Raw genomic sequence first — 24693 nt, 5'->3', positions numbered from 1 at the left:
GCTGAATGTGTTAAAGGGAAGTCCTACTGACTGCTGATGTGACTGAATAGGCTTGTGTTGAGTGGCTTATGTAAATAGACGTTTGTAATTATATCATCATAGGATGAACCAGCCCCCCTGCTTCTCCCCCTGTGTCCAATAAGAAGAGACCCAGCTTGAACCCTGCCTATATACAGGGGAAGGGAACAAATATCCAGAACACTCATCTTTTCTACACCACAAACAAATATTAGGTCAGTTAAAAAGAGCCAGAAAGGAAGAGGTGGGTTAGAAAAAAAAAAAAAAAAAATTACATTTTGCAGCATCCAGCTATGACTTCCAGTAAAATAGAGATGCCTGGAGAAGTGAAGACAGACCCCGCAGCTCTGATGGCCTCTTTACATCTTCTGCCCTCACCCACCACAAACCTGGAGGTCAAGCACACCAAGGTAAGAGGATCCACTGCTGGGTGACTTCTGAGGGAAGTCTGGATCTCCTCCACTACACACAGACACAGCTGTGACTAGTACAGATAGACTCATTCCATTACTTATTACAACTCCCATTTTTCCTCACTGAGTAGCTGGCTCACTATAAAATCTCCACCTATTATACCAGGCGATACTTTATAAGTTGCAGGTCTCTTTTTGTACATTTTATATTTGATCCACACAGTGGCAGTTTCCATTGTCTTTGATTGTGCTTCATTTATTTGTAATCTTGCTAAACTGAAGTGGTCCAGACATGTTTGAGTATATAGTGTTGCTCTTTTTCTTGCATTAAAAGAGCAAAAATGTTCTTTTAATTTCAAGTGTCTCCAGAAAACTGTTCACATTGCTACAATTGATTGTATCCACTCTATAAAAAAAAATGCTGAAACTTTTCTGGGGTTAATGCCCTATAGAATCCCAGAGCGTATATTGAAGAATGAAATCCGTTTTGTGTATAACTTTTTTTTTTTTTTTTTAGTATTACTTAAATGTAAACTATATATGGCAGATTCTTGTGTAGTGTTTAACTCTGTGCAGTCTGAACTGTGAGTATTCTATTAATTTGCAGCACTATATAATCTTGCACTATTTTCTTACCTAAAAAAAAAACAACCCAGTATTAATCGGGTATAACCATTACTTGTACATATATACTGGTACTTGCGGTTGTTTATTTGAGGTGGGGTGTTTTTCATCTTTAAGCTATTAGCCATTTAACTTTAAAACTGCATGGCCTTTAATGCACAATATGTGAAAGTTAGAGTTTAACCATTTCTTCCACACGACCTAACAATTTGAGGATATTTTACATAGCCTTTGTGGATTCAGTAAATCTTATATGCTATCACAATATTACCAGCTATTAAGGAACTAATTATAGTCTTGCTCATTTAACTTCTTCTGTTGTGCCATCTGCAATCAATTTTGTTTGCATTGTAATTGGTAAAATTATATCTCAAGCACCAAAAAAAAATCTGTTTAATAAACCCAAACTATTATTCTCAAGTATGAGTTTATCGCTATGTACATTATAAGCTTAAACTAAACTGTTCTGCCCAAAACAAACTCCTTTTTAGATAAATAAACACCTCTCAACGCAGTCCCATGGAAGATCAGGAAACATGCAATACTTGTATATTCCACATATACCAGCTGAATACACTTCCTCCAATCACTGGATATAGAAGGATGTTAAGAAGGCACCACAATGAGTTTTGCTGCTGAAACCTTTTAAAAATATAGATATATAACTCAATCATATGCTGATGAATCATTATTTCACCCACACATTACTAAAAGGTGGTATTTATTAAGGCTGCAGAATAACTATCCGTCTAACCTATTGCCAGATTTTCATTAGGCAGCCTAAGGTCCTGAGAAACTGACCTGATCTAATCTATATTTCTGTGTAGAACTGTGAATGTTTAAACAAAAATAATGTTACATTGAAGGAAATAAGAAGGCACCTATGAGTAACAGATTAACGAATAATATTGTCTCCTCACAATAGTTAATTTATAGATCTAGGCATTCAGTAGTTACTCAAAATAAAAAAAATTTTGCTGTGCTAAAAGAAATGTTTCATAGCCTAGGTTAAATATTTCACCCTTGGTTAGTAATAACTTATTTGATAATAAATATGTACACCTTCCCCAGCAAATAGCTGCCCATATTTTATATAGAACTACGGTTTCCTTTATTTTGCCTAGAAATACAGTATAACTACTTTTGTTTGAGGTTTTCATCATAGAATATTTTAATCTGCATAATTAAACCATGAAGGATTTAACGCCTTTTAACAAAATATTAAAATATTTTTTTTTTAATCAGTTAACTGAATAAAGTTGAAGTTTGCACAGAATGATATAAATAATGTTGCGCAGGTTTAATATGTGCCTCTGTAGTGTTTTAATACATTAACCATTTTACTCCTTCTTAAACTGTGTGTTTAAGAATTCTTACACCATTTTGGGGGAAAAGGTACATATGGGGCTTCCCACCTACCAGAAAAGTCTAGGAAAGAGCATCTGTGTATTTTTGTGTTGATATACGGTATAATTGTAGACCTCTCTGCTCCATGATAAAAAATAAATGAAATGGATTTTATTTCGCCTCTGTCCAAATCGCCAGCTATAAAACTAAATGGTCTTTAGGGATCGGGAAAGCTATGAACCTCAAATAACAATATTTGACTTTAGCTGGACCTTTGGTGAATTTACTACTTGATTAATGGATGAAATTAGCAACATGTATAGTAAATGATAACTGCCCAGGATTGCATTAAATTAACCTTCACAAATGGATATTTATTGATGCACTTTTAAAAGAATGTTGTGTGTCTGCAAGGGGGGGAAAGGTGGCGGTTGTAATTAATCCAGTCATTCATGCTCTACATGCTGATAGGCATTTCTACTATCTGGGTGAAAAATGTCCCAGATTAATGCTACAATGGTAGTTTTAAATCTTCAGTAATTATTTGTCATTGTGTTTGCAACTCTGGACATAATTCTGTCACCTAAACAGCGGGGATGACCAGCATGTATTTTGCACAAGGATGGGCCCCCTCCTCCATCACCACAACTCCCTCTACAGATGTACGCCCTTAAACTGTTCTTTACATTGTAGTCCTAGGTATTTCTTCATGTTCATCGTGATGGGAGAAACACAATTTTTAAGTAAAAGGTGACCATTAAATTGTATTCTTATATCCCCATGTGATGTCCGGAGACTGGCTGCACTAAAATGTTAATACAGGCTGTGGGGGGACTGTTTGGAGGAAATCTTTAACATTGTTGAATAGTATTGAAAGTGTAGTCAAGATAACTTTGTACTTGAACTTGACTGTAATAGGAAGATGGATAAATATTGTACATAGGTGAAGATAATTGTCTAGTGTAAGTGTATTTCTGTGAAATTAAGTAAACCTGGTAGGTTGAGATTGAGAATGTTTTCAATTAAGTTGATTATTTGGGCAGTTTAGTGTAATGTAAATTAATCTGTACTTAATTGAGATACTTTCACTAGAAACAACAAACCTATAAAATAGTATAGTGTGATTAAGAGCTTGTGCTATGTTGTGCCGCTATATCCTTCTTGCTATAGGATCGAACAAGCTGCAGCTTTGACATGGTGCGAAAGGCGTATATTGCAGGATTATTTGTGATTATTCACGCACCAGCATCTTTCCTATATTACCTTAGATTATACAGAGATTCTTTTAATAATAATTTTCCCCCATAATATATTGAGGTACTCTTATTATGTAAATGTAGTCTTCTACACACAAGAAAAAAAGTACAAACTGCCTTAGTAAATTATTTATCAATTCTATTTCAACTGACTTCAATACTACAGCCAGAGGAGGATGAAAATGTATTTGTTAGATCTTGGATTACGTGCTTGGTCTAAACTAGTATGAGAATAACTGGGATCCACAGGTGTTGTCCACTTGCACCTCTTCAAAATGTTCCATAGCTGCAGAAAAATGTCTTTCCTGTAGAAAGCCGTGATCTGTGTAAATGTGTTCAGCATGGCAACACTTGAGTCATTCTATATACTACTTTTAAGATGTTGGAAGTTTAAAGCTATACCAGCTATTTTGAAAACATCTAAAGCCCAGTAAAACGGATATGCACAAAACCTATAACACAAGTTGCCTCATATAAAATCTCTACAAATGTATTTTAGTTATTTCAAATGCCTTCAGTTCTAAAAGGCTTGTGAAGCGAGACTAATCATGGATGAAACCTTTTCTCCAATGCACATTGAGCAGCATGTCTGAAGTATTTAGAAAGTTAAAATGACCACAAGGTCTTTCAGTGTGGTAGACTGTCAAGACAAAACATCATGCCTCATTAAAAAAATAAAAACAACAATTCGGTAAAACATCAACCGTCAAATGGCAAACCTGCAGAAAAAGTACCTCCGTCACCCACAGTTTGTGAGCCTAAGATGGGGTGCTTCATTTACAAATGTCTGAAACCCGTTAGATAGGGAGCACTGATTGGTCAACTACATAGCTATCCACTCTGCACTCTCGACGAAGCTGTGCGCATTTCACTTTTATTTTCTCTTCCAACTAGAAAACAAAGTTCAGCAAATACCAGTGAGGATGGGGGTTTCTGGTGGAAATTTGTGTAGGGCTTTAACTTATCTTGGTATGAGAAATTGTTTTTAAATGTTACAACTTGCATTTTATTCTAGTTGTGTCAAAATATGGACATATTCAAATGTTAAAATGTCCCAAAGTTACTAGAACTGTGAACTGCTCTTTTAAAGCAGACCTTTGAAAAGAAAACTGTTCTACATGTGTTTTGTTTGCATTGGTTAGATGTTAGTTTAAATTATATCTAGTATAGCATTGGCACTGTTGCAGACATCTTATAAACAAGACGGTCATTATGACCCTTATGACAAGAGAAGCCGCACTTGATGAGTGTTCAGGACCCAACAAGATGGGTAAACCTTGAAAGTCTGGCTTATTAAGAAATTGCAGTTTTCTAGAATTAATTGCTATTATTCATAAGGGCAGGTATGTTTGCAGCAATTCAAGTAAAAAATATTGCTGTATTAAAATATAAGACTGTTTGGGGGCATTGATTTGTGGGTTTGTGTTAGCTGCACACCGCATACGAAGGGGGTGCTGACCCAAGCTTTTAATGGAACTGTAACTGCAATTCCTGTTTGCTTTTACAAAGTGATAATATTTACATTAAAATGCTTTACATTATGAACCCTTTTATAATCATTTTGTTGAAAGTAATTTCACTTTGGCTTTTATCATTATTATAGGCTTGAATTAACACAAATTCTTCATATAAATGTCACACATGAAGTTAAAGGGAACACTACAGATTCTACTATAAAAATATGACCTAACTGCCAATAACGCTAACACTGGGTTTGTAATGGTGACTGAAGTAAAAACAGTGAGTAAGGGACCAATAGTCTGAGATGAGACAAAGATGAGCAAAATAGTTTGGAATGGTTAGAGACCGATAAAGCCTCAGTCACAATTCTAAACTAAATACACAATTTGGAAAGTGCAATTTCTTTACTTTAAACAAGAAAAAAGTCAAGTACAGAGTTTCCATATATAATAGGCAGATCGAGGTAGTAAAGGCCCCCTTGATAGAAAGTTATCAAGTCCATTTCCATCCGGTAGAACAATTACCGTATGGTATATTTGACATATTGTACATTACAAGTAAATAAAGTTGTTCAGGAGTTTATGGGACAGGTGACTTCTAACATAAGTTGCATTAGAGGGTGCATTACCCCTAATATAGAACACTGTAGTGAGAGCATCAGATGTCAGCATTTTTGCTGACTTGTACAGGAAAATATACCATAGCACTCTCTCTATATTTTATAAACTTCAACCTACACCCATAATATCTGGGAGAGAATGTTTTCTTGTGTGCAGCAGGATGTGCAATAATAACTGAGTTCAGGGAAACTTCACATTTTGGGCTTGATCTGATTGGTGGAGGGAGAAATTCTTCCATGTATTGTCAATCCTAAATGAAAAATATTTGTACATCAACAAATCACAAAGCCTACTGTAGCTTGTAGCATTACAGGTTGCAGAGTTGTCAAATCTGCTAATTGCTGTACCCACAGTGAGGGTACCATCACTAGGAGATTATCTAGATGCCAGTTGTCAAAATCTTGCTCCTATGTATCTTTTTAATTTTTTTTTTGTCTTCCATCTTTTACCAATTTGTTATACAGCATTATTACATTGCAAAGGAATTGCTTTAGTAAAAAAACTGTAGAAAAACTTGTTTTAAAACAAACCAACACTATATACACACTGCTAGATTTCACTGGGACTCAACTAGATGGTTGACAAACCAATGTTTATAGCTCATTCCTAAATAAAAATACTGTAAGTGGTTTGATTAAACAATCCATCTAATTTCAAACCAAGCAGGCTGAAACATTTGTATGCTATGCTTAGTTTTTGAAATGTTTGCCCCCTGTGGCTCTGAAAACAAACAGTACTGGCCTCCCCCTGTCTTGTGTGATGCTGTTTGTAAATTGCACCAAATGTCTTCCAAATTGCACACACAGAACCAAGTCTGTCATTTAAACAAGGAATATATGACGTTGCCTGACGTCTCCTACATGACCGACAGGCTATGATGAAGGATGATGTTACACAGGACTACAAAACACCAGTCTTTTATAGCTAAAAAAAACTGTACTTTTTTTTTCTTAAAATCTCTGCCTTTCCTGTCTATTATATTGTATGAAGACTTTTGGGTTGCTCTACCAAGAGCAATTTGCTGCTTCTCAATAGATAATAAAAGGAAGGTGAGAAACAACTATATGTATTGCCAAAACTCTACTTTGTATCCCTGTGTAACAGTCCGATTTTACATCAATAATAGCCAACACTAATAAATGAAGATGTATACACTTTACAATTGCTAAGTTAGATCATAGTTTAACTTTCCTTGCATTATAATATGTCGCTTCTGGGCTCCCCTCAAACGTTTTACAGCTCTATGAATAATGGAGAGGTAAAGGTGGAGATTAACTTGCGGAAATCTAGTGTCATGTAGTCCGATTTTACTTAAATTATCAGTGTAGAAAAAATAGCAATACAACTTTTTTTTTTTTTTTTTTTTTTTATAAATTTGAGCACATGAACCTATTCTTCTCCAGTACAGTAATATTTTTCAAATGATTCCTAATGAATAGAAAATGTGTTTTCTGAAGCAGCCTGTACGACTCCTCCTGTCCTAGTATAGGTCCAGGTGCCCAGTGTCAGAGAATTGAGCATTGGATTTTTTACATGCCTCTTAAACCTGTATACAACTTATTTCATAACATGAAATTGCTAAGGGGCAAACAGCTGTGATTTATTTCTACACTTCCTTTGTGCATGGGGATTTTTTTTTTTGCATTCTTCCATTAGAATTTTTGTAAACAATCGCGTTCACTGCATATACCAAAAATATTGGAAGGTGATTGGGATAAGTGAAACTACATAGTTATGCTGAAGAGCCTAAATCTTACAAGTTGTAAGACTGGCTACACAGTACAGAAATTTCAGCCAATTATAGGGCCAAACACCTGATAAACAACCGTTTGGCCCGGTATTGCATCAGTGTATATACTTGCACGATGAACAACAGTCGTTCCACAGTACCGATTGTCGTTTCATTTGAACTTCAAATCTTGTTCAGCTATGGAACAATGTTTTGCCAATCCTGCGGTGTGTATGCACTCACAAGCTCCATAGTTTAGAGTCATGATTTATTTTTATTTTTTATTTTATTCAGTTGTTATTTTCAGTCGTTAGTACAATTGTTGTAGATAATACACGTATCTAACATTTCTGTTGTGTACCCAGCCTAAGTGATTACACTTTTTCTCAGTCACTGTGTTAAAATTATTATCCCACAATCTAAATATGTCTTGGCTCCCCCCCCCCCCCCCCCCCCAATTTTAATGGCTCAAGTAAACATTCAGTTCTCAATGTACATTATTGCACTGGTGCAATAATTAAAATACTAGCAAGCATATCTGACCTTTTTTGTTTGTTCAAATATCATGCAGAATAATTCTGCGTGGGTCATGCTTCACAAAAACAATAAAATAAGAAAAATCCAGATTTCTGTTTTAAAACATAAATGTTGTGTTCATAAGAGGAGTGGGGATACATTTAGGAATTTTTTTTTATTTTTTTTTTAAATTTAGCTTGGTCTGGATACTGTCAGTAACTAGCACCTCATGAGTCTGCAGATAAATTATAACATCTCTCAGCAGTATCAAATTAAGAATGTAAATCACCATTGTTACAATAGCACATCATTTTTACAACTGCTTTAAAAAAAAAAAAAAAAAAGGAAATTAGATCTTACTTTGCCGCCACCTGTTGATGTGTGTTTTTAAATGAATCTTATATGTGACCTACACTGAAAGGTTTATGTGAACAGCGCTGTGATTAAATTATATCTTTTGCTGGAAGGGTATGTATGGACTTGGGTTTTTCTTCTAGATTTTCTGTTTATACTATCTTAAGAAACGTATGGTGGGGGGGAATCCTGTAGTTAATCAATTACTTTTAGTTTTCTTTAAATATGTGTACTTATTGCTGCATTAAGCTGTAAAAACACCAGGACTGATTTATAGTAAAAAGTCAGCCTTAATTAACACTGAATCCAGGGGAATGGCGATAGTGGATGGCTTTTGCTATTGAATTTGAACAATGGGCTCTCAGGGTTCTATGGGGTGATTTACATGGAAACAGCCCCCTGCTTCCCGAAGGGTCCTCATTTCTTTGTCACACAGCCTTCAGTGCTGGCTATATATAATCTCCAGATAGGACGATTTCATGTCATAGTTTATCTGATTTACACACTGCCCTTGGACCACGCGCTATAAATTAGAAAGTGTGGTGGTGGGGAAACTAATTTAAGCTTTGCAGGGATTCCTTGTGTTTTCTTGCAATGTGTCATCACTTGTCCACTACATGGCATTTTTATGAAGTGATCATAATGAGAGTCAGATTAAATGCACAGGGTATATATACATTTAATCGACAACCATCAGTCTGTATAGCTGGAAGAGTACTATATATATGTATAAGCCCCAAGTGTATGCATATTTATTACAAAAGAATGTGTGCACTTTTTGGTATGGATGTCTGCAGACTGGTACTACCTGACACAGAACACTTAAGACTTTCAAAAGTGAGTTATTTAAGTGTAAAGGTTTTCCCTTGTAAATCCAACAGCTGGTGCTTTTCAAGACTTGAATCTGTTCCAGAATGTTAGATAAGGTACTTTACACACACTGGAATAAATGGTATGAGTTTTGCACCCAATTTAAATGTGATCAACTTGTGTTCATAAGAAAGCGGTTCCTTCGTTATGGTAAAATATTACATACTAGTCATGTCTAATTATATTGGTGAAGGGATAACAAAAATATGTTGTGAAAATGAACTAGAAGGTGTTTAATAGAATTCCATTGTAATCGATAACTATACAGTATAGTCTATGGTAAAGATAAAGTTTCATCAGTCTGTTCCATCTTTGGCAGCACTTATACTATACTGCCCCCTCATGTATGCAGACCTATGATACGGTGTACTGCAAAGTGCAGATCAAATGGGAGATAAGTGAGGTGCATGTGTTGTATGGGGTTAGTGGTTAAGTCCAAGTAATGCTTGTGGTATTCATGGAAACCGAGAAGACAATACTTTGGCTTCCTGAAAATTAAGGCAGCCTGGCTGTGACTATTAAATATTGCTCAAAGACCTAAAAAGTCAGTCGTTAATGCTTTGACTAAGGAAGAAGGCATTTAATTGAACAGTGCCTGCCATGCAGTTTTGAAAAATGTAATATTACAGCTGAAGTAAAGTCTTATAACTATGTATTGTTGTTAATACACCTCATGAAACATTTGCTATGAAACTTTTCCCTTTTGTCCATCATACATACCTTAAGCATTATTTGAATTGGCTCCTGTGATTATTCAGAGCCAGTGTACTTAAAGCACAGTTTGATGTTTCTCTTGAGCACAGGGCATGTTCCTACATGCATTGCTCCCTGGGGAGGATGGGTAAAAATTTCTTGATCTTCAAAATATTCTTGGTGCCTAATGTCGTCTTGGTGTCTAATGTCAAATTAGGGGAACCTGAATGGACTGAAGTTTATTTATTTTTTCAAATGTTTTTTCGCCCTCTTCTCAGATATTTATAAACAATGAGTGGCAGAGTTCGGAAAATGGAAAGGTGTTCCCAGTCTACAATCCAGCTACGGGGGAGCAGATTTGTGAAGTTCAGGAAGCTGAGAAGGTAACTACATCTAACGAACTGATAATTCAGAGAAAGCAACTTGCTTTGATTCCCTAGTACTCTAATTCTTAAACCTATGTTTGATCAATAAAGGTTTGTAAATCTGAAATCTAAATGATCATAATGGCCCCTGACAGTTGGTACTCCAGTGGGATAGCTGACCCCATCCTATTGCACAGTATAGGTTCGGGAGATGATGTATTCCTTTCAGTCAAGGTAACATAACCATGAACATATCATCCACAGCATATTAACAATGCTTAATATTGTTCCTGATTGACTTGGGAGTATAAAGTGTAAATATTTTTTGATATGTTGCATTTTTAATATATACATTGTATATTACCAGCTGGAAGCATGTGATAATACATGTTTAATAAATATGATTATATTGTCCAAGATGGCAGCATCCTTAGTGAAGTGAGAGCACAGGCAGGTTTTTGTTCCCCTTCTGTTTGATAACCATGTCCTTATCTGTCATCTCCAAAGGCTGATGTAGACAAGGCGGTTAGAGCTGCACGCTTGGCGTTTTCCCTGGGTTCTGTGTGGAGGAGAATGGATGCATCGGAAAGGGGAAGACTCTTGGACAAACTGGCTGATCTAGTGGAAAGAGAGAGATCTGTACTTGCTGTAAGCAAACTATTATACTACACATGTGCAATGGGTACAATGATCTTTCTGTATTGGGTATTTTAAGTAGGGATGTAGAGCAGAGCTGTCATATCGAAAGAAATACACTTTTTTTTTTTTTTTTTTTAGTATTAAACTGTAAAGGTAAAAAAAAAAAAAAAAAAAAAAAACTCTGTTCCATTCAAGCCCATAGTTCTTAGTTTTTGTCTTTCAAAAAACATTAAATTGGGCTAAATAATACAAAATTCATTCCTACTATGGCTCATATTGTGTGGAAAATGGCCTCAAGTTAAATTTAAATACTTAAGGGGGACTTGCTAATATTGATATTCATGTTTCTAGATATGGATTCAATAATCTTCTATAGGGTGTACCCAATCCCTAATCTGTCATATAAATTCGATCCATACCAGTGTTTGGTGTTTCTTGCACAGGTTACACTAAGACATGGTATTCTTGTATCAGTAACTTTTGGGTGTTGCAGAATCTTCATTCGGTTATTACATCTTTCATGTTCTACAAAAGGACTCGGTGCCCATAATAAGTAACAGATGTTGCTCTCTGTTAATGTTCAGTGAAGCATGTCTTGCATGACTGGCAAAAATACTGTCTGGACAACTTTGACTCCATACAGAGCTTGATGGGATTGTAAAAAGAGGCAAAGAAATGAGTAATCATTATTTTTTTTGACCAAGAAAAGCAGTGCCTATGCTTGAAGAACATTATTATGCATATATCTTGTGTTATTCCATTTGTATTCTACATTTGTGGTGCAAGTTGTGCCTTAAATGCTATGGCAAATGGCTGGCTGCAATGCTACTCTGCATGTAGGTGGATAAGAGTTCAATTACTGATATTTTATTTGTTTTTTTTATTTTTTTTGTTCCTGTATTACAAGGGTGTGTATGTGTGATTAAGCTGACCACTTGCTACTGTAACACTCTTACAAACCAATTAATTTTAAAGAGAAGTTTGGAATAACCCCATATGAAACCAGGTGTCAGTAGTTAAAGTTTTATTCCTACCATTTGCTTATTAATTTAAGGACTTCATTTAATAGTACGTATTTCCAGTAAGTGGTATGCTGTTTCTCAGTTTTATTGCCCTACACAGAAGTCTAATGCATTTTCAGCCTTTTTAATATCTAGGTTATATATTTACTTTAGCATCTTGCTGACTTTCCTATTCACTTTTTGCTTTTCAGACACTAGAATCTCTAAATAGTGGTAAACCGTTTCTACAGTCTTTTTATGTGGATCTTCAAGGAGTGATTAAAACATTCCGGTACTATGCTGGCTGGGCAGACAAGATACATGGCATGACCATCCCAGCAGGTTTGTGCAAAGCTTTCTAAACTTTCTCCCAGGACAAACAATAACATATCTGCATATGTGATGTCTGCCTCCTTCAAAGTTGGGTTTGCACACATCATTTTTTTTTTTTTTTCACCTGACTCTCATTGTGGGAAAGAAATCCACAACAGTAATGGAAAGGCTATATTTGATATAACATTTGTCTGTGTGAATAAATTAAAGGAACATTGCCCAAATGAAAGGGCTACTAATCTAAAATGCAAGTTTTCTAAAAAAAAAACCCAAAAAAACAAACTAATCATATGCTATTGGTAGCCTTTTAACACGGGACAATAACATGTATTTAGCTATATAACTGTACTATATGTATGTACATATTTAATTTTTGCATAATACAGGATAAAAGCTTGTATCTTGGGTATAGTGGCCTGCTGCAAGAAAAGTTCCTAATGTTCTGGATAAATCCAACCAAGAGTTAAAACACTACATTTACCAAGTGACTAAACCATAACGAACCCCCCCCCCCCCCCCCCACCAAGCATACTGCTCAGTGGCGCAGCAGGGGGGGTTTCTGAGTCTCCAGAAACCCCCCCCCTGCGCTAAGTGGCCGCTATAGCTGCACTGTCCTATACAGCAGCCGTGGCGCTGTCAAAGAAGCGTCCACAGCGGTGCTGTAGTGTATAAAACCACCCGCCGCGGACGCTTCTTAGACAGCGCCGCGGGGGTGGTTTTTTTGGGGGGTCGAGGGGTAAACCCCATCCCTCCCCCCCCACCCCGACAATCCTCTGTTCGCCCCAGCTGCTGCTCTGAGGAAGGAGCAGCCTTGGATAACCTGCTGCTGCAGATTGAAATTACATTTGAGCCGTAGTAATCTGGCGCACAAATATTATCTACTGAAAAACTGAGCGAGAAAACGAAAGAAATAATGAGGTGCACTGAAGCTCGCTAAGATGTCACCAATTCAGAGAGTGGGTTCAGAAATAACTTAAAATATAACTTTTATTTAGTCCACTTAAACAGTGAGATATATAAAATATCAAAAGTTAAAACCAATGTATAATTAAAACTAACTGGATGCATGCTTAGCTATATATAATAAAGGAGAACTATGGATGGATAACCGCTATAATAAGCCTTCTTCAAATTGTATATAGAGTAGTGGAGAAAAATCATGATGCAAAACCAGACAGCCTTTCTATCTGGATAATCATAAACCACCAAACCAAATTAAAGCAATAGGCAAAAAAGCATCCAGTGAAACACAGACGTGCGTTTCGCTGGATATGCTTAGGACGACTAAGCATATCCAGCGAAACGCACGTCTGTGTTTCACTGGATGCTTTTTTGCCTATTGCTTTAATTTTGAATGGAGGTCTTTCCCATGGACTTGTGAATTTGCTCAATTAAGCCCAGAGTTAGTGGAGCAGTGTTGAGGTAGTCAGCAATACACCCCCCATAATTTGATTGAGCCAGGTGCTGTTCCTCCACTTGATTAACAATAATACCCAAACATCATTTAGTTTGGTGGTTTATGATTATCCAGATAGAAAGGCTGTCTGGTTTTGTATCATGATTTTTCTCCACTACTCTATATACAATTTGAAGGAGGCTTATTATAGCGGTTATCCATCCATGGTTCTCCTTTATTATATATAGCTAAGCATGCATCCAGTTAGTTTTAATTATACATTGGTTTTAACTTTTGATATTTTATATATCTCACTGTTTAAGTGGACTAAATAAAAGTTATATTTTAAGTTATTTCTGAACCCACTCTCTGAATTGGTGACATCTTAGCGAGCTTCAGTGCACCTAATTATTTCTTTCGTTTTCTCTGTTTTTCAGTATATAATATAACGAGAGGTGCACCCCAATTAGTTGGATATCACAGGTTGTTTCCTATTTTTCATTTATATATTGGGTTGATGCTCGGCACTGGTGCGATCAAAATACTTTTTCTCCTCTATCTAGCTCATCCTAATGAACACAAATATTATCCACAATCTATTGCTTATAATATTGATATTCATTTTTTTGGGGGGGTGGGGGAGGGGTTCTATTCCATTTCAAGAGTTCAAGTGAACATAAGTTGCAGTTTCCAAAAGGTTGTCTGTAGTATGTATATATTTTATAGGGTTTTCTTCACTCTGCTTAAAAATTGCATGACGTTCTGACAAATGTGTTCAGTGAAGTAAAATGTCTTCAACCTTAAATGACATGAAAAACCAGAGAAAACTATGACTGAGAAATTAACAAATTAACATACGATTTGAGACGGTGCATATCACGCCTCACACCCCCCCCGCCCCCTTCATCCCCAGGCTGATGCAAAACAGGAGTAAATTACTCTTAAAAAAAAATAATTAAAAAAATGGAAGGAAACATGGGAAAACCGTGCATGTCTCAACCCCTACACTTGTAGCAAGTGCAAATATACGCCTCCAAGCAGCATGTTTCTCCAGGTTTGCAGGAACATACCTTTGCCAAACTCAGCCTGCGGTCACACATACCTTCCTTTCCAATGTTCCACATCTCCAGGCACAGCCGGGAGCAAATCCCAGTATCACAAGTCTAAGTAGCATATGGCACACACGTGTTCCTATTCAAACTGGTTTGCACCCCATTCCGTATCTGTAATTTTATCTCTGCCTCTTCCTCTTCCCACCAATATTCATCTTTCAATTGACACCATTGTGAAAGTTTTGCATAGTGATCATCCCGTGTTTCAATTTATGCCTCCCATGCCTAGTCTCTTACCACTCGTGGTGGCTGGAATCTGGGAGGTAACAGATGTGGGATAGAATATGATCTCAGCAGTACCCCATCTGCTGTTTCCCTGCCATCAAGTGTGGTTTGGGACAATGTTCAGTCAATAATTAAATCCCACCTTTTGATCTTAGAGTCCAGACCAGGGGTGGGCAAACCTGTCCTCAAGGGCCATATCCAGTTCATGTTTTTAGGATTTCTGTCTGTAGAAACAGGTGGGATAATTACTGACCCAGCCAAATAGATTAACTCAGCTGTACATGATTAAAGAAATCCTAAAAACATGAACTGGATATGGCCCTTGAGGACAGGTTTGCCCACCCCTGGTCCAGACCCTCCCATTCTTAACCCCTTACACTCTGAGACATGGTAGGGTCCCCAGCTGTTCAACACTTCCTATGGGCAGCCTCCCCCCTTCCTCCCTGGTCACAATACAATGCTGGATGTGGCTACTGGGAAACTTGTGTGGGGTCATTGTAGCCCAATCAGCCCACCGACTGACAGACCGGGTTGACCTGATATTCCCACTGTGATGCCTGGCCTCATCACATTAATGGTTTTACACTAATCATTTTGTATTTTTTTTTTTTTTTTTTTATAGGCACAAATTAAGATCATGGGTTACCGATCTAGTAGCTGTGCATGATATCTTGTTGTGGGGGTTTTTTGTTTTTCTCTTTGGGCAAACTTCACTAACCGTAATCTGTTTCTTAGATGGTGATTACTTTACATTTACAAAACATGAACCTATTGGCGTGTGTGGACAAATCATCCCGGTGAGTACCAACATTTTTCTCGATTTGGTGACTTTCCTTGCAGGTACGCATGACCTTGCAGATGACTTCCCCTCATTTTTAGAAACAAATCCTGTAATGTGGAAATATGTTATCAAATAACTGAATCTCCCATAAAATAAAAATAGTTAACTCATTGTCTTGATCAGTTTATTTAAAAAGTCCCTGAGTGGCATTCCATACATGGATAAAGGATTGTACGTTTTCCTGTTGATATGGGACTCTTAATATTTATGTTCTGTTGTAATGTTTTGTTAAAATAATTAGGGTAGATGGCAGAGGGGTCTGAACGGGGGTTCCTGCCACCTGCACATATAATGGCAAAGTCTTGCTTAAATTGATGTTCTAAATTGCATGTGCTCGACAAAATTCTAATTTATTCAGTTCTATTTTTAAATATGTTACCGTAGCTTTTAAACGAAGAGATTGAACGGTGCAATTAAGTTGAGGTATATAATTAGAAACATTCTATGTGAATTACTATAGCATAAAGCCAGTGGAAATCGAATACATTCTTCTCCCTAACACACCCATGGAAAATTCTTGTGGCAGGCATACAGTGTGCCTGCAATTTCAAAGAGCATGAACATTGACTTTTATGGTAAATGTTTCCTCTTCTTTGCATCACGTTTCTTTTGAGATCACCATAAGTTGTAGAGCATGAACTTTTCCTGAGTCCTTATTTATCTATGGAGATGGTCAGAAATAACAACTTCAAACTGCATTCATGCGAAAAATTCTCCAGTTTGTCATTTTACTCTTCAAATGTCATCCATCTGTGACTAATGACACTATGATGGCTATCAGCAGTCCAGTGAAACTGTTGCCTCCCATAGATTTACGTCTTTGATCTTGCTAGTTAATATCCTACAATTTATGTATCTGTGTGTGAGTGAACGTTTGAGTCAACTTGTTTTTTTTTTTTTTTGTTTGTTTTTTTAACTGAAATAAAGTTTATTGAATTTTTCTAAGATTGCAAAGGATACAAAAAAAAAGCAATAGGGAAAGGGTAGGACATAAAGGGGAAAGGGGTACATAGTGGGGACGAAACACAACAATATGTCATAAAGCACCAGCAATCTAGACATGTATCACTTTGTAGTATTTAAATATAATTATAGTCAGTTGACAAGTAAAACTAAAGATTGGCACTCTAAACATAAGTCACTTTAACTTTACAATACGGAGACTAGTCCATTCCATCCTTGTACCTAGGCCCAAAAGCAAATATTTCTTAGCTCAAGGCATGAGCCACTGAGTCGGAGATATCCAGCCTATGGGGGACTGGGATGGGGCCCCACCTCCGTCTGTGACGTAATTATGCCAGCTACGCCATTTCACTAATGGGGAAGTAGCTGCCGTGGAATACGGTACTCCTAGGGTCTCCATCTCAAAGCTGAAGTTGACTTTAGATATCACCTTAGCCAAAGACGGGGGAGACAGTTGTTTCCAGGCCTGAGCTATAGCAGCTCTGGTTGCAATGAGCACTTGGCCCATCACGTACCTGTCCCAGGAGGGAACGGAGGGGGGATAATGATGTAACAAAGCAAGCTCTGGGGAAGGAGATGTAGGATATCTAAACCTTTACCAACAACTGGAAAACCTCTAACCACAGGGGTTGTAGGACTGGGCATGCCCAAAAAATATGGAATATATCCCCTCTCTCAGTGCAATTACACCAACATGTTGGGGGTACTGAGGGCCAAATTTTGTGCAGTTTCTTAGGGGTCACGTACAATCTATTCAGAAGCTTCACCAACATTTCAGTATGATTAAGGCATTTGGACATTGTGAAAGAGTTTCGAAAAATGCGTTCCCATTCCTCCTCCGTGAATACTACCTGGAGATTTACCTCCCATTGGAGTTGAATTTTTGATTTGGTGATAACGACTTGCGAAGTTAAAATATTATACCAGGTAGTTATTCTAGCTTTGTTGTTAATCTTTGTCAGGTTAACCTGATATATAGCCGGGGGGGAACCTATGACTATACCTCTGAATGAGGGCTCTGACAGCCAGTGTCTAAGCTGAAGAAATTTATAAAAGTCGCTCTTCGGCAAATGATATTGTTAACTCAACTGAGAAAAGGAGGAAAGTGTACCTGAATTAAACAATTGGCCTAAAGTCAGAATCCCCCTAGATACCCATCCCGACAGGTTTAAGTCAGGAATCTGTTTTGATGCTGCTTGTATTGAGACATTTTCCGTGGGTCGAGCAAAACCCTCAGGGCCTTCACACAATCGGTCCCAGACTATCAAGGCGTCCCTGGTGAGAGCGGGCAGGTTACGGGCTTGCGGTCTCCATTCCCGAGGAGCCCAAACTAGATCAACTAAAGGGAAATCAGGATTACGAGCCTTTTCCAAGCCCACCCATGACTTCCCACACCCTGGGAGGAACCAATCACGCATCTGAGAAAGTAAACAAGCATCATGGTATTTTCCCAGGTTGGGGAGGGCCAACTCCCCTTGTGCTTTCCTCCTAACCATACGCTGCAAGGCCATCCGAGGCGGCCTAGCCTTCCACACATATGTCCTCATAACCTTGACTAGTTTATTTAACAGGCGCTGTGGGAGATGGAATGGGAGCATCCGGAACAAGTACATCATCTTTGGGAGGAGCATTATTTTGAATGCCGATATTGTCCCCAGCCAAGAGACCTCATAGCACATCCATGAAGTAGTTAAGGACTGGAGTTGGTCAAGTAATAAAGATAAATTCTTATCTATCAAACTATCAAGATGTGGGGTAACCTGAATACCGAAGTACGAAATTTCTGTGGATTTCCATATATAGGGATATTTGTCTTTCAACTTCTGTAATCTCTCCTGCGGAATGTTAATGGGAAGAGCCTCCGTTTTGGAAGTATTCAATTTATACAGAGAGGCTGCGCTAAATTGGGCTAGAAGTGTATGGATGGCAGGTAGCGAGGTCTCCGGGCTGGCAACGAATAATAGGACATCATCTGCAAATAAGCATAACTTGTGGGCTTCTTCTTCCACAACCACTCCCACACACTCCTGATCAATTCTCACTTTAGCGGCCAGTGGTTCAATAGCCATGAGGTATATGAGAGGAGACAAAGGGCAACCTTGACGGGTGCCATTAGAGATTGGAAAATTATCGGACAAAAACCCATCGCTAAATACTCGCGCCGATGGTTTGACATACAGCGCCAGGATAGAACTCAGGATCTCCCCGGCCAGCCCCATACGCTCCAAAACCTTTGTCATATACATCCAGTGGAGTCTGTCGAACGCTTTTTCAGCGTCCAATGAAAGCAAGAGCAGTGCATCCCCCTTCAAGTGGGTCTGCTCTATAATGTGAAAAATACGCCTTGGAGTTGTCTGGGGCTTGTCTGCCGCTGACAAACCCCACCTGGTCTGGATGGATCAACGTGGGGATAACCGGGGAGAGCCTGTTAGCGATGAGTTTTGCAAAGATCTTAATGTCCGAATTCAGTAGGGCTATAGGCCTTTAAGTTTTACAATCTGTAGGGTCCTTACCCGGTTTGGGAATTACAATTATATGGGATTTCAGGAGGAAATTTCCCTACTGCTGTACCTGCATTAAATAGTTGCTCCAAAATGGGCTCTAAATCTTCATGGAAGGTGGTAAAAAAGTTATTAGTGTAACCATCTGGTCCGGGCGCCTTATCTGTGGGTAGATACTTGATTGCCTGTCTAATTTCCTCCTGGAACCACGGAACATTGAGCTTTTTCCGTATCGATGGGTCTATAGAAGGGAGGGGGAGACCTTCCAAAAAGGAGGATATATCATATTCAGATGGGTGGTGTGTAGCGGGGTCTAATTGGAGGTTATATAAATTTGAATAAAATGAAGCGAAAGTATTTGCTATATCACGAGGGTTAGAGCATTTAGACCCTGTAGAGTTTACAATGCTTTTAATTCTGTTACGGGCCTGGAGGCCCTCAATTTTCTTCAATGCTAATGAAGTGCGGGTCAGGAGTAACTTATGCAGTTCAGATTTAACATGGGAGATCTCTGCACCAATAGCTCTAGAAGGATGTTGTTTATGTTGTGTTTCTAGGAGTTTAAGCTTGGTTTCTAGCTCTGACTGTCTATGAAAATTTGCTTTCCGCATTCTAGCTGCCACCTGAATAGCTGCACCTCTCACTACAGCTTTGAGGGCACATCAGTAAGTAAAGATAGAGGTCTCTTTGGGGTCGTTTGTTTGCATGAATGGTAAAAGAGCCTCTTTAATTGCTAACTTGGCTTCTAGAGAAGAAAGTAGGTGGGCTGCCAAACGCCAGGGCCGTAGGGGAGGGGGCTGTCCCGAGGGTTTCCAAGACCATACCACTGGCGCATGGTCTGACCAAGAGATGGGGAGAAGGCTAACTTGGTTTTAACAAGTAAGTCTCCTACAATAAACCAATATCTGGACAGGCATGTTACACTTGCTATGAAGTCTCTTTGAATTCACATGCCTGCATTAGGTCTTCCATCTTCTGGGCAGCTTTGAATATGAGTAGTCATTGGTACATCAATTTGTCCAAATTATGCCCCCCTGGAGAATCAGGACAGTTGCAATACGTTGAAAGTATGAGATGTAACAATCAAATTATCAAGGATCAACGTGTGTGTGTGTGTGTGTGTGTGTGTGTGTGTGTATATGTGTGAAGGAAAAGGAGTTAAAAGAGTTTATGGGCCTCTGTCACGCTTCCTGCATCCTAGTGGGTGAGAGAAGGGGTTAATGCTACTACATTTCTGCTCTATGCACACTTCATACATTTACATACAACTTCATGAGCCCTATAGTAACTCGCAATATATTGTCAAAAGGATTATGTAGATTTTTTTTCATTGCACATCTCCTCCCTCCCCCCAAACTTTTATCAATCCCAAAACCCTGGTATCTGTACATATTGCCAATATAGATTTATTTATTTTAGTCCACCTTCTGCATGTTTCACTAGTCAGTCTGTCCATTCACCTCTAATTGAAGCCTTATGTTGGGAAGCCCCAATATCAAATATTGGGTAATTTATAGAGATTGCTGAATTAACAAGTAGCCAGTCTCTTCGCATGGTTGATAAACTTGTTTTAGCCAAAACAGTGATTTTGAGGATATAAGTTGCACATAAAATGATTATACTTTATAGTTCAAGCTGGAAGTTCCAATTCTGATTATTCTTTGGAATCTCCATAATCCCCCTCTAATCATGAGACTTTCTCTATTTGGTCACACTTCTGTGGACAGTGTTATGTCCTAGCAGTGATGAAAATAAAGCACACCTGAAGTTACAACTAACTGCTGGTAAAAACTATTCACAGCTATTTTGAGGATGAACATAAGATAGTAGAACCACAATGTCCTCTTTATCAGAGGAATGAGTAGGATGAGCATTTATACTTGTCATATGCTTGGTGGTAAATTTTCATCCTCATCTGACCACTACGTGATAAACCTATATCTGGCATGGGCAAATGTGCTCAAACATCTCCACTGTTCTAATTCCTTTTGACAAGAAAAGAAGCAATCCTAGTGACAGCAGTAATGAAGCAAAGAATAGCGCTGATGGATCTTCATCCAACTTTATTAGACTTTAGGTTTCCTGATGTTGTGTAAAATTGTGATGCTCTCTCCAGAAAAGTTGTATCAAGTAGTGGTCATGATGAAGAGCAAAGTCATGCAACTAGATGCAGGTACATAAAGATGTAACCTTTCCAACCAACCAAAAGCACCTGAGAAGTAGTTCCTACTCACAATTCTGAACCCACTCCCTCTCCCCAGAAAAAAAAATTACTGTAATGCAATACTAGACTGTTCCATGGCTAGTTCTATATTGCCTACAACATTAAAAAAGTTTCAAAATCAAGTACTAAAATCCATAAACTATTCAAAATGACAGACATCTTTTCAACCTAAGTGACTTGGATAACACTGTGATAGTAAAGTGCATAGGGCAGATAAAGTTCAGTTAAGGTCGTCCGAAACAAAGCTCAGAACATTAGCCTGAAGTCAAATATAAAAGGGTATCGTAGCTTTTGTACATGTCTTGCATGTAGTGACATTGTCGATGTAAATGTTGCCTGGGAATGAAGCTAAACTTGATGATCATAATAAAGCACATCTGAGATTACAACTAACTGCCAGTGATAACGATTCACAGCAGTTTTAGGATGAACATAGAAGTTGTCAGGTCACTTAATAGTTGTGGCTTGTTTGTAATTTTACCATGAAAAAACTACAACTGCTGTCCATCGTTATTTCTGCAAGTATTACAGGGAAAGAGCGCATATTCTAGGGTATTCTCCTCCTGTCTTTCGGCCATCTCGTCTTGGATGTCCCAACGCTTCCTTAAACTCAATATTTCCAAGACCGAGCTTATAGTCTCCCCCACCCCCCCCCCCCCCCCCCTGCCAGGACTCTCCCACCTCCCCCCTCTCTATATTTCTTTTAATAACACTACCCTCGTTTCTGTCCCCCAAGTCCGATGCCTTGGGGTCATCCTTGATTCCTCCCTCTCATTTAAGCCTCACATTTTCTCCCTCTCAAAATCCTGCTACTTCCACCTTTGAAATATATCTAAGATACGTCCCTTTCTCACCACGGAAGCCACAAAAACCCTTGTTCGCTCGCTTGTTATCTCTCGCCTTGACTACTGTAACCTTCTTCTCTCTGGCCTACCTGATTCTCACCTTGATCCTCTTAAGTCTATCCTCAATGCTGCGGCCCGCCTCATTTTTCTCTCCCGCCGCTCTATCTCTGCGGTCTCCCTCCAACAGTCACTACATTGCTCCCCATACCCTACAGAATAAAATTTAAACTCCTCACCCTCACCTGTAAAGCTCTTAGTCAATCTTCCCCTCCCTAAATCTCAAATCTCATCTCTACCTACACCCCTACCCACCCCCTCCGCTCTGCCTCTGACCGCCGCCTCACTACTTCACTCATCACCTCCTCTCACTCTCGGCTTCAGGACTTTGCCCGGGCTGCTCCCCTGCTGTGGAACGATCTACCACGTTCCATCAGGTTAGCATCTACTCTCAAAGGCTTCAAGCATGCCCTTAAGACTCATTTCTTTAAGTCTCAGTCCTCCTAACTTCCTTGTCCTGGCTCTCTCCCCCAGTTAGTACCACCCTTTTTGTGTCTCCCCCTTCCCGTTAGGTTGTAAGCTCTCATGAGCAGGGCCCTCTTTCCCTGTGTGCTCCTTCTACTATTCCTTCACCCTCTGTACCTCTTGGCCTGCTTCGCTAGCCCTGTTTTCTTAAGCTTCGGCCTTCTTGCTGATTTCTACCATCATTCACGATCTGTCAGATATAATCTGATTTGCTTTACCCTCTCACCTGCAGGCCCGGCGCTCTGGAGGGCGCCACAGAATGGTAAATGACTTTAAAACTGTGCGGCGACCGCTGACCATACCTGTCACAGCCGCCGCACAGCATTCAGATGCACGGGGAGGGGGGGGAAGAGGCTATTGCTCACCACCGCCGCCTCTCCTCCATCTCCTCCCCTCCACTTACTAGTGTCAGTGAGTGGAGGGGAGGAGACGGAGCAGAGAGGCGGCGGTGGTGAGACAAGGTAAAGAAAGATGGGGGGAGAAGGGCGTCGGTTTTTGCGGGGGGGGGGGGGGGCGCCGATTTTGTAAAAATGCCTAGGGCGCCATGGACCCTAGCACCGGCCCTGCTCACCTGTGTTTGTATATAATTGTGTATCTTGTTGTGTCTTTGTTCTGTTTTCTGTATATGTAATGTACGATGCAGTGGCGCCTTATAAGTCAAAGATAATAATAAAATAATAATCTCTCTGAACATGCACTTGGCAAACAAATAACTTTAGAAATAATGCCTCAAGCCTCAAGTCTGTAAAAGTTATGTCCTTTGGGAATTGACACTGAAGCTAGATGGCAAGTAGCTAGTTGCTAATTTTTTTTCAATTATAGCTCTGCCCAGTTCATATATGAACACCTTTTTGTTTTAAGCACCCTCTTAAGCTTTCATGTGCCATGCTGTGCTGTCTGCAGCTCCCACAGAGATTGTAGCTGGGTGGAGTGAATCGAAGCTGGGATCACACCACTTCATTTGAGTATAATTCAGCCTTATCCAGGAGTATAAATGAGCGAGCACCCCCCTGTACTGAAGGACCACCCTTGCTGTGAATAACTGGCTAATTTTATTTTTTGTTTTTATTGTTTGTTTCTTAAATGGGTGGCAGCATGTTGGTCATCAGATATCAGAGTAGAGCACTTTGGTAATGGGGTAACAGGGAGGCAGTGAATAAATGGGTCTTAACTATATGTGCAGTTATTTAAAGGCACTGAGGCCCTTACTTTATAATCTGCCAGACGAGAGAGCCTCAATACTTAACAAGATATTGTCATATTGCCTTTGTGGCAAATTGAATTCCCCCCATAGTGTAGTCAGCTGTTTAATTATTCAAAGTGCCTCATGGCTGTTCTGGAAACACTCTGCGCTGACTTTTTTTTTTTTTTTTTTTACAGAAATATCTGTTCATTTTTCAGGTGCTAGGAAAAATGTGCATATATTTGTACTATAGTAAGGGCAAAAATGCGTAGGACAATGTTCCCTATGAATCGTCACACTAGCACACTTTTGCTGGAAAAATAAGTGGCTATTTGCCATTAAGGCTGTATTTTATCTATGTGTTGAAATAAGTGTGGCCACCCCTTTAACCTTGTGTAGCTACAGTGAATGCTATATAATGGATTAAAAAGTGAACAGTAAAATACAGGCAATTGTATGCAAAATATGGTGACTTTTATGTAAATCTCATTCCAACAATAGTTTTATGAACATTTTTTAAATAATGTGGAGCATTTGTGCATGAAATTAATTTAATTACCCATAAGTCAGCAGTAGTACTTGGCAAAGTCTTTGGTCTGTGCCTAATGCTTTCTCTGGCTATCTGGCATCCAAGTACTTTAA

General features: G+C 38.8%; 1 protein-coding gene across 1 annotated transcript in view; it reads left to right on the top strand.

The window, feature by feature from the left end:
• Positions 1-219: 219 nt before the first annotated feature.
• The window catches only part of ALDH1A2 (aldehyde dehydrogenase 1 family member A2), a 41721-nt gene continuing 17247 nt past the window's right edge, over positions 220-24693 (top strand). The window contains exons 1-5 of the mRNA XM_075208061.1: positions 220-428; positions 10180-10284; positions 10774-10914; positions 12119-12248; positions 15708-15769. Of these exons, the coding sequence (XP_075064162.1) occupies positions 312-428; positions 10180-10284; positions 10774-10914; positions 12119-12248; positions 15708-15769 (555 nt within the window). The 5' untranslated portion in view covers positions 220-311. The remainder of the gene's footprint in view (positions 429-10179; positions 10285-10773; positions 10915-12118; positions 12249-15707; positions 15770-24693) is intronic.

Source organism: Mixophyes fleayi, chromosome 4 (assembly GCF_038048845.1).
Source record: "Mixophyes fleayi isolate aMixFle1 chromosome 4, aMixFle1.hap1, whole genome shotgun sequence".
NCBI lineage: Eukaryota > Metazoa > Chordata > Amphibia > Anura > Limnodynastidae > Mixophyes > Mixophyes fleayi.
Note: the sequence above shows the minus strand (reverse complement) of the source record. Positions and strands in the feature narration are given on the sequence as shown.